At 35.3% G+C, this 14,116-nt stretch overlaps 1 protein-coding gene across 2 annotated transcripts in view; it reads right to left on the bottom strand.

Annotated features, from left to right (window-relative positions):
- WDR7 (WD repeat domain 7) overlaps window positions 1-14,116 on the bottom strand; it is a 489,834-nt gene that overhangs the window by 219,597 nt on the left and 256,121 nt on the right. For both annotated transcript variants that reach the window (XM_036757317.1, XM_036757326.1), the window contains one exon: window positions 5,380-5,604. In XM_036757317.1, coding sequence (XP_036613212.1) covers window positions 5,380-5,604 — 225 coding nt within the window. The remainder of the gene's footprint in view (window positions 1-5,379; window positions 5,605-14,116) is intronic.

The raw sequence follows: 14,116 nt of genomic DNA, 5'->3' as shown, positions 1-14,116 counted from the left end.
TCAGTCCATCCTCCACACATCTGACAGATTAATACTCCTAAAAGAAAGATCCAGTTGTCATTCCCTGAATCAAAAATCTTCAGTAGTTCCCTACTGCCTCTAGAACATAATATAAAATCCATAGTCCTCTACATTCTGGTTCTCATTTACTTTTACAGTTGTATTTAACATTATTTTCCTTACCACTCTCTCTTCTAGTCATAATGAACAGCTAGCTGTTCCCCATACATAATATTCAATCTCCCATCTCTATGTCTTTGAAGAGGCAGTCCTCCACTTCCATGGTGCACTCCTTCCATAAGTCCACCTTGAAGAACTCTTCCTTCAAAGTATAACTCATGTTCCAACCCTGACACAAGGCCTTTCCTGCTTCTTTTGGTTTTTGTAGCATTTTTCTCTCTTGAAATTACTACATTATCTACTGAAAAAAGGCCAAGGTCTCTCACTGCATCTGGGGTCATCCTAGGCATCCTGACCTATGTCTTGCCACTGCACTCAATGACTCTGGAGGAAGGAGTGAGGCTAGTGACTTTGCACAGCTCTCCCTCACTCAAAAAAAATTCACTTACAAGTCAAGACATCACCTTCCTGATGTCATTGATCCTCTTCGAGAATGAAGGACAAACAACAACAACAACAACAAATATCTACTGATGTGTGTATATGTTGTATCTTTATACTAGAGTATAAGTTCCATGCGAGTAAGGACCATTTTTATTTTGGTCTCTGTATCCACTAGGTTTAGCATATAGCGAGTGCTTAATAAATGTTTACTAAATTATTAAATTGATATAGTCAGTACAATGCCATCCATAATTAGGAGCATTTTGGGCAGCAAGGGGCCAGGGTCCTAGGAAATCACTTTTTCCTTTGTAGACAAAGGGGAAACCTTTGGTATGCATGTCTTCACATTTCATGTTTCAACTGATGCTGAGCATGAGCAATAATTTCAACTTTTTCCTCAAAAAAGGATCCACCTTTTTAACTCTAATATTTACAACAGCGATGCTATAAGGCTATGAATAATGGCATTCTTTAATCTCTGATGAATCAAAAATTCTAATAATCCAAAGGCAAAATATATGTGGCCAGTACAACTGGCTGTTGCATATTACCAATTAGGATTTGCATATCAAAGGTAGGTCAAGAGATATCATTTAGTAAGTATCAGTATGAAAAAGGAAATGAAATAAAATACAGTGAGAATGAGGGATTAAAAATGGTAGGTGCCCATGTATCTGCTGTTAAAAGATCTAGGACTTCAATGCACTAGGTAGATTGTCTAAGGAGGATTTACAGGAGAATATAGCCAAGAATTATATGATATGAAAAGCTGTGTAAGCCCTGTTAGAAGGAGAACCAATACTGATAAAAATACAAATTCACTGAAATATTAATTCAATAAACACTTTTTAGTGCCTACTATGTGCCAGGTACTGCATGAAGTGCTAGGGATACAAAAGAGGCAAAAAATGGTCCCTGCTCTTAAGGAGCTTACAATCTAAAGACTACTATAAGAAGAATATAAAGGGCAGAGCCAAGATGGCTGCGTGAAAACAGAACCTTGCCAGAGGTCTCTCACAAGTTCTGACAGATACCTCTAAAAAAGTGAATCTGAGCAGATTCGAGAGAGTAAGAAGCCACTAGCAGACTGAGTGGGGCAAATTTCCAAGCCAGGAGAGTCCACAAAGTCGACAGGACAGATCTGTAGGCTGGGAGAACGCCCAAGAGCTGCGCCAGACCACACCAAAGTGGAAGCAGCTGTGGAAAACCAGCCAGCAATCCAGGCTGAGAGAAAGCTGGGTGCTCAAAACCAGCGAAGATCTGCAGGCCTCCCAACACAGGACTGGAGTGTGCTGAAGCAACAGGAGGCTAGAGCAAAGTGTCTGCGGCCGCAAGATATCCACTCCTGAGGCTTGCAGCCCAAAGGTTTGAAACTCGCTTTCCTGAACTTCTGAGAGTCATAATGTCCACGTAAATGGCTCTCATCCCTCCCTCCCCAACCCAGAGAGAATACCTTGGGAAAAACTCTGGAATACAGGAGTCAGAAGTGGGGCTCCAGTAGCCAAATAGTGGGAATTCCTGAGTTGCCGAAGGGTGGAGCGAGCAAGGGTCAACACCAGGATCCCAGATGTGCCTTTGTACAGCCAGTGGAAGTGGCAGACACCAGCACAGACAATGGCTGAGACCACTGGCGCTGGAGACCAGCCCTGGAGGAACAGGAGACTTCCAGCAGCCAGAGGACCCCTCCCTTACACCTCAGGAAACCTCAGGCCACAACACATACACCCAATAACTAGGCTCACAATTCCCAGAACAAGAAACTTGGGACAGAGCTCCCTGAGCCCCAAAAGCAGAAATCCACTGTAAAGCCAGGAAAAAAAGCTAACCAACACGAAGAAGAACATGAAAAAACCAAGGACCATTGATTCTTTTTATGGAGACAGGGAAGATCAAAATGCCAATTCAGAAGAGGACAGCATTGACACTATACCCACATCTGATACCTCAAAAGGGAATGTGAACTGGTCTCAAGCCCAAAAAGCATTCCTGGAAGAGCTTAAGGAGAATTTTAAAAACTAAATTAGGGAGATAAAAGAAAAAATAGAAAAAAAAAACCACTGATGAAATCAAATCTTTAAAAAGTAAAATTGGCAAAAGGGCTAAGGAGATTCAGAATCTAAATAGAGAAAATGATGCCCTGAAAGGTAAAATCAAGCAATTGGAAAAGGAGACTCAAAAGCAAAATGAAGACAGCAATGCATTAAATAGTAGAATTGAGCGAGTAGAAGCTAATGACTCTATGAGGCATCAAGAAGTAGTCAAACAAAATGCCAAGAATGAAAAAACAGAAGAAAACGTGAAATATCTGATTGGAAAAACAACTAACCTGGAAAATAGATCAAGGAGAGACAATTTAAGAATTATTGTTCTACCAGAAAGCTACAATGAAAAAAAGAACCTGGACAACATCTTCCAAGAAATTATTAAAGATACCTGCCCAGAGATCCTAGAACCAGAGGATAAAATAGTCATTGAAAGAATCCACCGATCACCCCCTGAAAGAGATCCAAGAAATATTATAGCCTAATGTCAGAATTATCAAGTCAAGGAGAAAATACTGCAAGCAGCCAAAAAGAAACAACTCAAATATCGTGGAACTACAATCAGGATCACACAGGATCTTTCAGCTTCTGCATTAAATGACAGGAGAAATTGGAATATGATATTCTGAATGGCAAAGGAGCTTGGACTATAACCAAGGATCAACTACCCAGCAAAACTGAGCATAATTTTTCAGGCAGGGAGTTGGACATTCAACGAAATAAGGGAATTCTAGACCTTCTAGACATGTTGATTCTGTGATGACTAACTTTGATAGACTTGGCTCTCCTCAGCAAGACAAGGCTCAAAGACAGCTCCAAAGGACTCATGATGGAGAGAGCTGGCTACATCCAGAGAAAGAACTACGGAATCTGAATGCAGACTGAGGCAAACTATTTGCTCTCTTTTTTTTTTCTCTTCTTTTTTGGTTTTGTTTCTTCTCTCTCATAATTCATTCCATTGGTAATAATTCTTCTTTGCAACTTGACTATTGTGTAAATAAGTTTAATGCAAAGGTTTATGTAGAATCTAGATCAGACTGCATGACGCTTTGGGGGAGGAGGGGAGAGAAGGGAAGAAAATTTGAAACTCAAGACCATGTAGAACGAAGTGTTGTAAACTAAAAATAAAATATCTAAGTAAAAAAAAAAAGAAGCATACAAGAAAACAGTATATTTACTTTTCGCTTATAAAACTCTTCTTAGAAGAGTTTATTCCTTGACAAGGGAGACTGAACAAACCGATATCTACACCCACCAACCCCCCCTTCCTTCCTTCCCATCCTAACTCAAAAAACAAATGCATTTAAGCAATTCTGCAACGGAGAACAGAATGGAACAATCTCAAAAGTCCCTTCCTTTTCAAAAATTCTTTTATTTTAGTTAAAGTATAAATTAATATACAACAGCAAAGAATATACCTAAAAGGTATTGGCAGGCATGGCTAGAAAGGAGAACAGTAGCTGAAGATAGGGTGGAATTAAGCATAGAAAAATTTGTAAAGGTATATTTTGAGTAAGGCTTTTATGAGTAAGAGGTGCAGATTTTGGCAAGAATGAAAAAAAAACATTCCATGATAGTGAGATTGGCAACAGAATCAATGAATTTAAAAAGCATTTATGAAACACTAGCTGTGTGTCTAGTACTAAGTGCTGGGGATACAATTACAAGAGCAAGATAGTCCCTGACCTCAAGGAGCTTATATTTTAACAGAAACCATATATAGGGTAGTGGAGGCCAGAAAGCAGTGTTTTTGTCTGGGTAGTAGCAGAAATAGTGAGAATAGTCCATGAGATACATGACATATCTTTTCCAAGAAGACTGTGAGATTTAATTTGGTTACTCCTCCCAGAGCAAGAGACAGGAAATTCACTGGAGTTGGGGAAATAAAGTAAATATAAGCATAACACTAGTTCCAGATCAGAATTCAGTATAAGGCGGCTCCATTATAGGCCTTACATAAAGACGTTAAGTGTGGCTAAAAAGACCTTAACTACAATGTGGTCTTAATTATATAGTAGCCTCCGAGAGTCGTGTGTGTGTGTGTGTGTGCGTGTGTGTACTACATGTAACTACTACAAGGACAACGTTTTAGGAACTCTTCTGTGTACTTTGACTATACAGCGCAGATTAAATAAAATCAAATTTGTTGGAATCTTTTTCAGAAATAATTTTAGCCAAAAAGTTGTGGACTGCAATGTAGACTAGACTTTGATGAAGTCTCAGTCTGATAATGTGGACCAGGAATGTGAACAAAGTGCAGAATCCAGAGCTGTTGTAAGAGAACCTTTCTTCTCAAAGGATCATAGACATAGATAAGAAGAGACCTAAGAGGCCACCTAGTTGAAGCCCTACATTTTGCAAACAAGGAGCCAGAGGTTCATTGAGGTAAAATATTTTGCTAATGGTCACACAGCTAATGAATGTCAGAGGTGATATTTGAACTTAAGGCTTTTTGACTCCAGGTCCTAAAATTTGATCCACTACAACATAATAATATGCCCAAGAATTACAAATGACTTTCCATTGAACTGACATTTAAATTTAGAATATAGGATTTTTTTAAAAACAAAAACTCATGTGATTTAATCACTACAATTTGCAAACCTGACATATAATGCTTTGGATATTTTCTTGCTTTAATGTAAATATGGTGGACAAAAAGCATAAGTTTATTTTTGTTTTGTTCTGTGCAGAGTAACCAAATATGATTTTATTGCCAAATGATATGCACTGAAAAACAATGACTATATTTAGGAAAGAAAAAAATACTTACAAGTATGCCTGGCTAATGAATAGTTGGATCCACCACTGGTCAAACCAAACCCTTCAGGAATTTGGCTTGAACTTCGAGGTCTTGTCAACAATTTTGGAGGCTCAATTTCTGCACCAAATTCAGCTCCTATCACTCCTAATAAAACAATAGCTGTAGCTTGTTTACGTCTTTCTTCATATGATGTAGATATTTTTTTCATTTGTGGGAGACCTGATGATAGGCAACCTGAAATCAGAAAGACACTGATGAGCATCAAAATACACACACAGAACACACACACAGAGACAGTAAAATCCAAAGATTTCTCCAATTCAAAACATTAAAAATAATAAATTCTATTTGAACTTTTATTTTGAATTTTCATGATTAGTTTCTCAAAAGTTTAACATATGATATATTCACACATGTTTTTATTTGTGTATATGAGTATAGCTCAATGATTTCAGCCATACTAGATTATACAAAGTATTCCAAAAGTCTAAGTGTGGTTTCAAAGTATTGAAACTGCACTCAAGTTTCTGGTAAACTCTATATAATAGGATCTGAATTTTTTAACGCAAAGGGGCTTTAAAGACTATCCGCTCTTGTGTCTCCATTTTACTGATGAAGAAGCTGAAGCTTAGAAAAATGTTATATAAGAGAAAAAGCCTAGAGAAATGTTATATGGGTATGTTCCACAAGGGGAATATTTTTTTCAAACATGGGTTGGACTTGATGGCCGCTGAAGTCCCTTCCCATTCTCAAAGTCTAATTCTTTGATATGCCCAGAGGCTGGGAAAATGATGGTGCTTCCTGGCTACAAAACCAGTTCAGTGTCCACGCCCTCTGACAATGACAAATGCAATAATGGAAACAGACATCTCATAAATATTCAGGGTTAATGTATGTAAAATAACATTAATTAAGAAGATGTGTTTATGTAAGGAAATTAAGGAATCGGAGAAGGGAAGCATGGTAGAAAATATTTCTATGAAGGTGAATGGAGGCAGGAACTGAAGCAATGCTGTAATTGGTGTATATATAACAGAGACCACCAGCCAAATCTATTGACCTTTTCTCAATCCTCATCTGTTTTGACTGCATGCCTTTGACACTGTTGACCACACTCTTCTCTAGGTTTTCATGACACTGTTCTTCCCTGGTTCTCCTCCTACCTATCAGACCTCTTCTTCCTTGCTGGATCTTTATATATATCATATTCACCTCTTCTGTTCTCTTCTCTCTATATGCTGTTTCACTTGGTGAACTCCTCAGGTCCCGCAGATTAAACTATTATCTCTATGCAGATGATTCTCTGATTCTCTGTAAACTGGAGTGACTGAGAAGAATGGTGATAGAGACAGGGAAGTTAAGAGAATGGACAGATTTAGGGGGGAAAAGATAATGAGTTCTTCTTTAGTTATGTTAGGTTTGACATGCCAATGGGATATCAATATCAGAGAGTAGGTAAGATTAGGCAAATAGTGTCAAAGGAAGAGATCTGAACCCATGATCTTGGACTCTATTCCCATTCCTCTTTCCATGATGTCCCACATATTGTCTTACAGAGATGACAGCTGAACTATGGAACCTAATGAGATCACTACAACAGAGAATGAAGAAGACAAGGGAGTCAAAAACAGAATCTTTGGATGTATGCACATATATATGGAGGGTAAAATACAGATGATAATCTTGCAAAGAATACTCAGAAGGACTGGTCAGGAAGTTAGAAGGAAATTTTAGAGAGAGCAAGGTGAGGAAAATTTAAAGAGAAGAGAATATTAAGGGGATGAGGTAGTATATAGTGTCAAATACTAAAACACGGTTAAGAAGAATGAGGACTTTCAAAAAGCCTTCGGATTTAACAATACAGAGGTCATCATTTGCCATAGTGAAAGCAGTTGCAGTTGATCCTTGGGAACTGGACCCACATTGTAAGAGGCAGAGAAGTGAGAGAGGAGAGGCAATGAATGTAGTTTTGGGTGTGAATATGATATAGGAAGTTAGCTTAAGGGAGTTGTATAAGCAAATGATTTAAGAAAAAAAGATGAATGAACAACAAAAAAAGCATTTACTAAACATCTCTGATGTGTCAGTCATTAATACAGGGGATATGCTAGGGATACAAATACAAAAGTGAGACAGTCCCTATGGGCAATGCACTGTCATGGCCTTCCACAGCAAGAAGTGGAAAAGGAGGTGGGGTAGGGGGCAGAGGGAAATACAAGAGCAGGACATTCTAGGAGGATGGATATAAAGCGTGATCCTTGTCTGACTAGATATAGTGCATTGGCCATGTTGCTTCCTTAAAATGCAAATATCAATCCAAATCTTATGCTCATGAAAAGAACTTTAAGAGTATAGTCATTATTATACTCATTGACCAGGATCTGTTGACAGGAGTAGTTGAAGTTAGAGTGCCTCTTTTGATCAAAACTTATTGTTTTCTAACTTGGCTATTTGCTTAGCCAACTAAACAAATCTAAATTCCAATGGAAACAGTAGGTGTCTATCTTAGATGACTTGAAATTAGAATCAGATCCCTTGGCTCTATTTCACATGTCTTAGATTCAGTGAAGATAATGAATTCAAAAGCCATAATGAAAGGTAAGAAATAAATGAGAGAAGACTGCTTTAAATCTCTATGACTAGAGGAAGAGAAAAGGAGACAAGTTGTTCTGTACTGTGGAAAACTAGGTGGTCAACAATAAACTCCGGCAATTTTTTTACTTGCTTCTATGACATTTGTTGTGCATTGGTAATATGATTTTTAAAAAGTCTAAATGTTAAAAAAAAGTCTAAATGTTAATTTCAAAAGGTTTCATGTAATAAATTTGTAAAAAATTGATAGAAATTCTACCAGCTTTGGTTATTAACTCTACCACAGTACATACAGAGAAGAAAGGGAATAAATTTGCTTTGAAAAATATCCAAATTCCTTCAGGAAGGATATTAAACAAATATTAAACAGTTTAAAGCTTCCTAAAATGTGTATAAATTCATATGATAATATATAACTTATATAGTAATATCTATACACATCATAATAATAAGCAGGCTATTCTGCTTATTTTGCTACAATGCTAAAATATTTTGTCAATTTGTAAATTCTAATATCAAGATAAATTTTATTATATTAAATATAATTTCTGGTCAAAAGCCAAAAGGAAAATGCTTAAAACAAGCTCTTAAAATTACATTACAAAATAACGTTTATTTGCTAATACTGTAACATGCATGTCTACTTTTATTGAATAAGTTTCTATTTTTTGTAATTAATAAAAAGAAAATACGACTGAAAAAAAGTATTACCATGTGTGCTTGGGGAGGGATTCACATCTACACACATATATTCCCAATCCATATAGTACTATCTATGGTAGTTGTGATGGTCATATGGCAACTAAAGGGGGAAAAAAAAAAACCTAAAAGCTTAACCATGCTAAGAAAAAAAAAATCGATAATCACTGCCTCCCTGGGAAGAAGGATGAAAATGGACCTTAACATCAGACGAAGTGATATTTACCAGTTTGATCATCTATATCACAGTGCATATACCTAATAATAGTTTTATGTCTACACATGAACACACACAAGGAGTAAGAGCTCTATTTATCTACATCTACACACATAGTGAGAATATTTTACTCTTTCCATAGTATCCTTGAAACAGGAAGCAAGCCTGGCTCCCCTCCCCCAGTCCCAGCAAGAAGCATGCTCCATAACAATAGTTCAAAGGAAAGCTCTAGTCGGCAGTTGCACTGATTGTTCTGTCAGCTGACCTCTGCAGAAGGGAATTGCTAACCACGGCCATGCTCCTTAGCTGACAAATGAATGATCGCAGCTCCATCTATTTTCACTATGGCTGCCTCTAGCCCAGGTGCTCAGACAGAGAGCCCGGTGTGACATCTTAGATCAAGATGAATTGGCACAAACTCCTGATCCAAGATTGTTTTATACCATTTAATTTAGTTTCTTCCCCTGCTTGGATGAGCACAGCTCTGGTTATGGATTTCTATTCTAATGTACTGAAGCAGGCACTGAAAGAAGCCAATGAAGCAGATGCTGGAGCAAGGGACTGCAGGGATACTGATCAATAGGCAAGGCATTGACCCCAGCAGTTCAGCCTCTGCAATGGCCACTGCTTAAAGAAAACACACCACACAAACACACACACACACACACACCCCCTGCTTCCAGTAGGAAATCAAACAACATGGACAGTTGATGAACTTTTTTCTCCTTGTTGGGCTTCCTTTTGTTTGACTACTACAATCATGTGTTAACTCTCTATAGATCCAGAAATTAAGAATTATAAGAGGTTTTAGTGACACCCTTTAAAACACAATCGGTTTAGATTTTACCCCTAACTTAACAGGAAGAATGACTGGTACCTTCTGCTAAGTGTTGAGAAAAGGAAATTTAAAAATTCATTCAAAAATTTTGAAGTAATTTCATAGTTATAATAGCAAAGATATGTATATGTATGTACATATACATACACATAAATTATCTATTACATTTATATGGGAGATTGCCCTAATGATCATAGTATTAACTTCTTTATGCTCCAACTACATGATATGCAATTTTTAATCAGTATCCAGGTCTGAAAAGGTAAGGACTCCTTATTCAAAGAAAGGAATTTCATGGCCAAAAAAGGACAGGAAAAAAAAAAGAACTATTGACTGACTATTTGATTAGCAACTCTGTATATGCAGCAAACATGCCAAACCTTACTCTAACAATGGTCCAATTTCTCTGTTTCTCAAAATAAAAAAAAAAATGAAACTACTGAGCAACTATTTCTTCTTGGGTTCATCTCAATGAAAATATTGGAAATGATGCAATTAATTGTAATGACTTCCCATAAGTAAACTGACAGCCAAATGGGAGATTCTGAAATTTTAAAAATGAAATAACATCTATAAAAGTAGTCTTCACTACAGTTTCATTTGTCTCATGAAAATCTGGTATTTTCTCACAGCAACGAGCCTCCATTTAATCATGCTAAAGGGTGACACAGAGATTCATTTTCTTGACAGGACGGTTGATCACCCTATCACAGTAAGAAAATTAATATCCTCCAATAGCCCTATGTGGAAAACAGAAGCTACACTGCACTGCTCAAAAAAGTAAATGTGTATGTTTTAAGTTACAAACAGGAAGAAATTTCTGGATTAAATACAAATGAAAAGTCAGATTTCTTCATTCTTGAGATAGAGAGAACAAAATGTGAAGCACGGATGCTCTATTAAATTAACTGCTATACATATTCTCCTTTCTTCAAAAGTATACTAGCTGTAATTTAGTATAATTGTCTTGACAGCCACACTAACAGGAATAAACACTTTGCTTACTGCTTAAATAGAATGTAGGTAAAATATTTGAGAAGTTTAAGCTATTTAAGGAGCTGTGAGATATTGATTACTTCATTTAAAAAGCAGTCAGAGAGTGCAACCATGAGGTCAAGATAAATTTAACAGTTTGGAGCACTTTACTAAATAACTCTAAAGATCATGTTAATTGGCTTTGCACCATTCCAAGGTAAAATTAATTTTATCCTAGCTTAAAATAAAAGGATTAAAAGACATATTAAGTTCTTCAGGTTTAACTAGAACAGGAATCAATGGAGTTGAATTAAGGCTAAAGGCAGTTTTATGAGAGATGGACTACCAGCAGATACTTTATACTTGCTATTAGGCATATATTGATGGTACTCTGTTATTGTATTAGGTATTAAAATCTGGGAGAAGTAGACACCAAGCCAATTTACTACCACTGGAATAACCTGTAAGAACAGGCATTATTTCTAATTCCCAAAACTCAGCTATTTTTATTTTGCTTTCTACATTCAGATCTATCAAGATAATTTTCATATCTGCTTTATGTTTTAATTTTTTAAATGCTGGTCATTTTAAATGCTTTGGCTTAAACTTCCTTTTAATTATGACTTACTCCAAAAGTATAATTATTTAATTAATATATCTCAAAGGAGAAAAAAAATTCTGATATTTTAGTATATCATTTTTAAGTCTGACATTTCTAATACATGAAAGAGTCATAGTGACAATATGAACAATTTCTCAGTTGACTCAAAGCAAAATTACATGATATTTAGAAGATGCTAAAACACCTAGCTGAATCAAGAGAATATAGGGCATTTTAATTTTTATTTAATTTACAGTGTTAAATAAAATGTTTAAGAATGTCATGAATTAAGAAATCATAACTGGATTAACTAGTAAGAAATGCCATTGGAAAAAAATACAAAATAGAATGAATACAATGCACATAAAGAAATAAGTATTAAAACATATTAACAATTACTGAAATTTGTCATACTTTGAGTAGATAAAAAATAGGCAAAAAAATCAGGGATCATTTTGCAGAAATGCCAACTCCATTTTACAAAATGATAATATAAAATACTTGTTATCACTCTAGAAAATACCATTAAATACATAGAGATGGACAGAATTTTAATTTATAAAATGGAAGGAATATTATTAGAAGTTCTTAATAATAAAATAGTAAATGGGGAGTTTAATTTATTAGGTCTGCTGGGTAGAATTAGAAAAATTAAGTTTTATTAAGCATGACAAGCATAAAGAGAATATAAATAAAAATTATGTCAGAGAAATAATTCTAAAATTACTATTCTGTATGCTGTGCATGCAGTAAGAATAGTCTCGGCAACAAATGTGGCACAAAGCTCTTCCAATGTTAGTCAATAAAAGTACAAAAGAATTCTCCCTGTTACAGATTCTGTATCTGATCAGCATTATATTCTTCCCAATTTCTTCTTCTCTCTATTTTTCTGTCCTAAACTTCGAAGACCACATCAAACACAACGTGTGGAGGGGGGGGTGCAGCAGTTTGAGGGGGCTATAGAAAGTATAAAAAGAGAAAATCTTAAAGAGAATAAAAGAATGTTAAATACAATTTTAGAAAAATAAAGACTGAGAAAGAAACTTGGCTAAGATAACAACAACAACAAAAAAAAGCTTTTACTAAATTCCTGGGCAAAGAGATATAAAGAGAATGAAACTGATCTGTAGAAATAATATTTTCAAAATTAATGGCTCTTCTAATCAAACTTCAAATGAGTTGCAACTCTGCTATACTACAACATAACATAGTATACCCCAGCATCTAACGGATTATTAATAATTTATTTATAAAATACAATAAGTAATTATATTAAGCCAATTCAATTGAAATATTTCCTATCAAGATATAGAAAATATTAAAATATTTAACTTGCAAATTTCAAAATATCCTCTCCAAATCAGCTGTGGCCACATTTTTTCTTTTAAAAGTTGTAAACAAAAAATGTCACCAAGATTCCAATCTTTTTCATATAACTATTATTAGTAAATGAAATAAATGTTAAACAAAGGAGAAAGATAAAGAAAATTCTCATCACTCTCCTATTTTTCAAACCCCCTTGAAGAAGTAAAAAGATTACCATTTAAATTATAAAGGCAAGTTAACAAAAACCTCATAATGGTGAATATTTTGGCACCAAAGTACTACAAAATGCTAGTTAAACCTCTCTGTCTCCCAGCTAGCCTCATCCTGCTTCAGTTACAAACTAAATCCCAAATCCCTTTAAAATGTATTGGTTAAAAACAGGAACCAGAGAAAAATGTGGCTGGGTCATCCTAGGATGAGAGACAAGTCAAACCAGATACTATCCTAATATCTAAGTCACAGTTTCTAATGCATATAAGATAGCATAATAAATTTATTTGCTTTTCCATAAATCTTTAAGTATTTAATATGAATATTATCTACCATTCCACTTTATTGCCTAAATCCTTAGGCACTAACCAGTGAACTGTCAAAATGGACATTTTACATTGGGGAGCTGCAATTAAATTTTGGCAATTCAACTCAACCAATATTTATTAAGTGTTTACCATGTGGAGGTACACTGCCTTGCATTGGAATGTGCGGAGAGGTAGTAATTATTTGGTCTAAAGAACATCTTTATGAAGGATAAGTTAGCTTGCATACTTGGAAATCACCACTTCTATGCTTATCTAATGTGAGTTACAATTTATGATGGAGAAATTCCAAAAATTCTGATTTCCTGGGATTAACTTCCTCTACATGTTTTAGGAGAAAAATGAACTTTTTATAGGAAAAAAAAGTCTGTGGAAGCACATACATAAGTATTTATGTATTCATTTTGCAAACATTCATAATATTACCTAAAAAGTACATTTTCAAAATTCCCTTGGCCTCCTCTCATATGTTGTCTTCTTCTTTTGAGAAGCGGACAACATGGAGTTTATCCCATTACATTAAAAATATATGCATAGCTGCTTTAAGAGATATCTATCATACATAGTATTGGTTTCTTCCTACAAACGGATTGAACAAATTGAACTTAATCCTTAAGTTTATCAAGCTTTGCTTCTTTTTTTTTTCCCAACATCCCCTTAAGGGATATAAACATACCATTAATTTGTATGCATGCATGGCAGCCCCCTGCTGGAACATAGCAGTTCTGCAAACAATTTATTTCTACTTAGTAACCTGCTGCTGATTTAGTTTATCTAGTTGGACTCTTTTAAAATAATACTTATTACAATTCCAAGCATATGTGAGGAAAATTACTGAATTCAATTCATAGGATGATAAAAAATGAAATATGTTGAAATATGGAATTTTTCCTTCAAAAAATGGTCACTACTATAAGATATTTGATAATTAACAGCTATAAATTTTAAGCTTTGAATCATTT

This window comes from Trichosurus vulpecula, chromosome 1 (assembly GCF_011100635.1).
Source record: "Trichosurus vulpecula isolate mTriVul1 chromosome 1, mTriVul1.pri, whole genome shotgun sequence".
Taxonomy (NCBI): domain Eukaryota; kingdom Metazoa; phylum Chordata; class Mammalia; order Diprotodontia; family Phalangeridae; genus Trichosurus; species Trichosurus vulpecula.
This window is presented reverse-complemented; position numbering and strand designations above follow the sequence as displayed.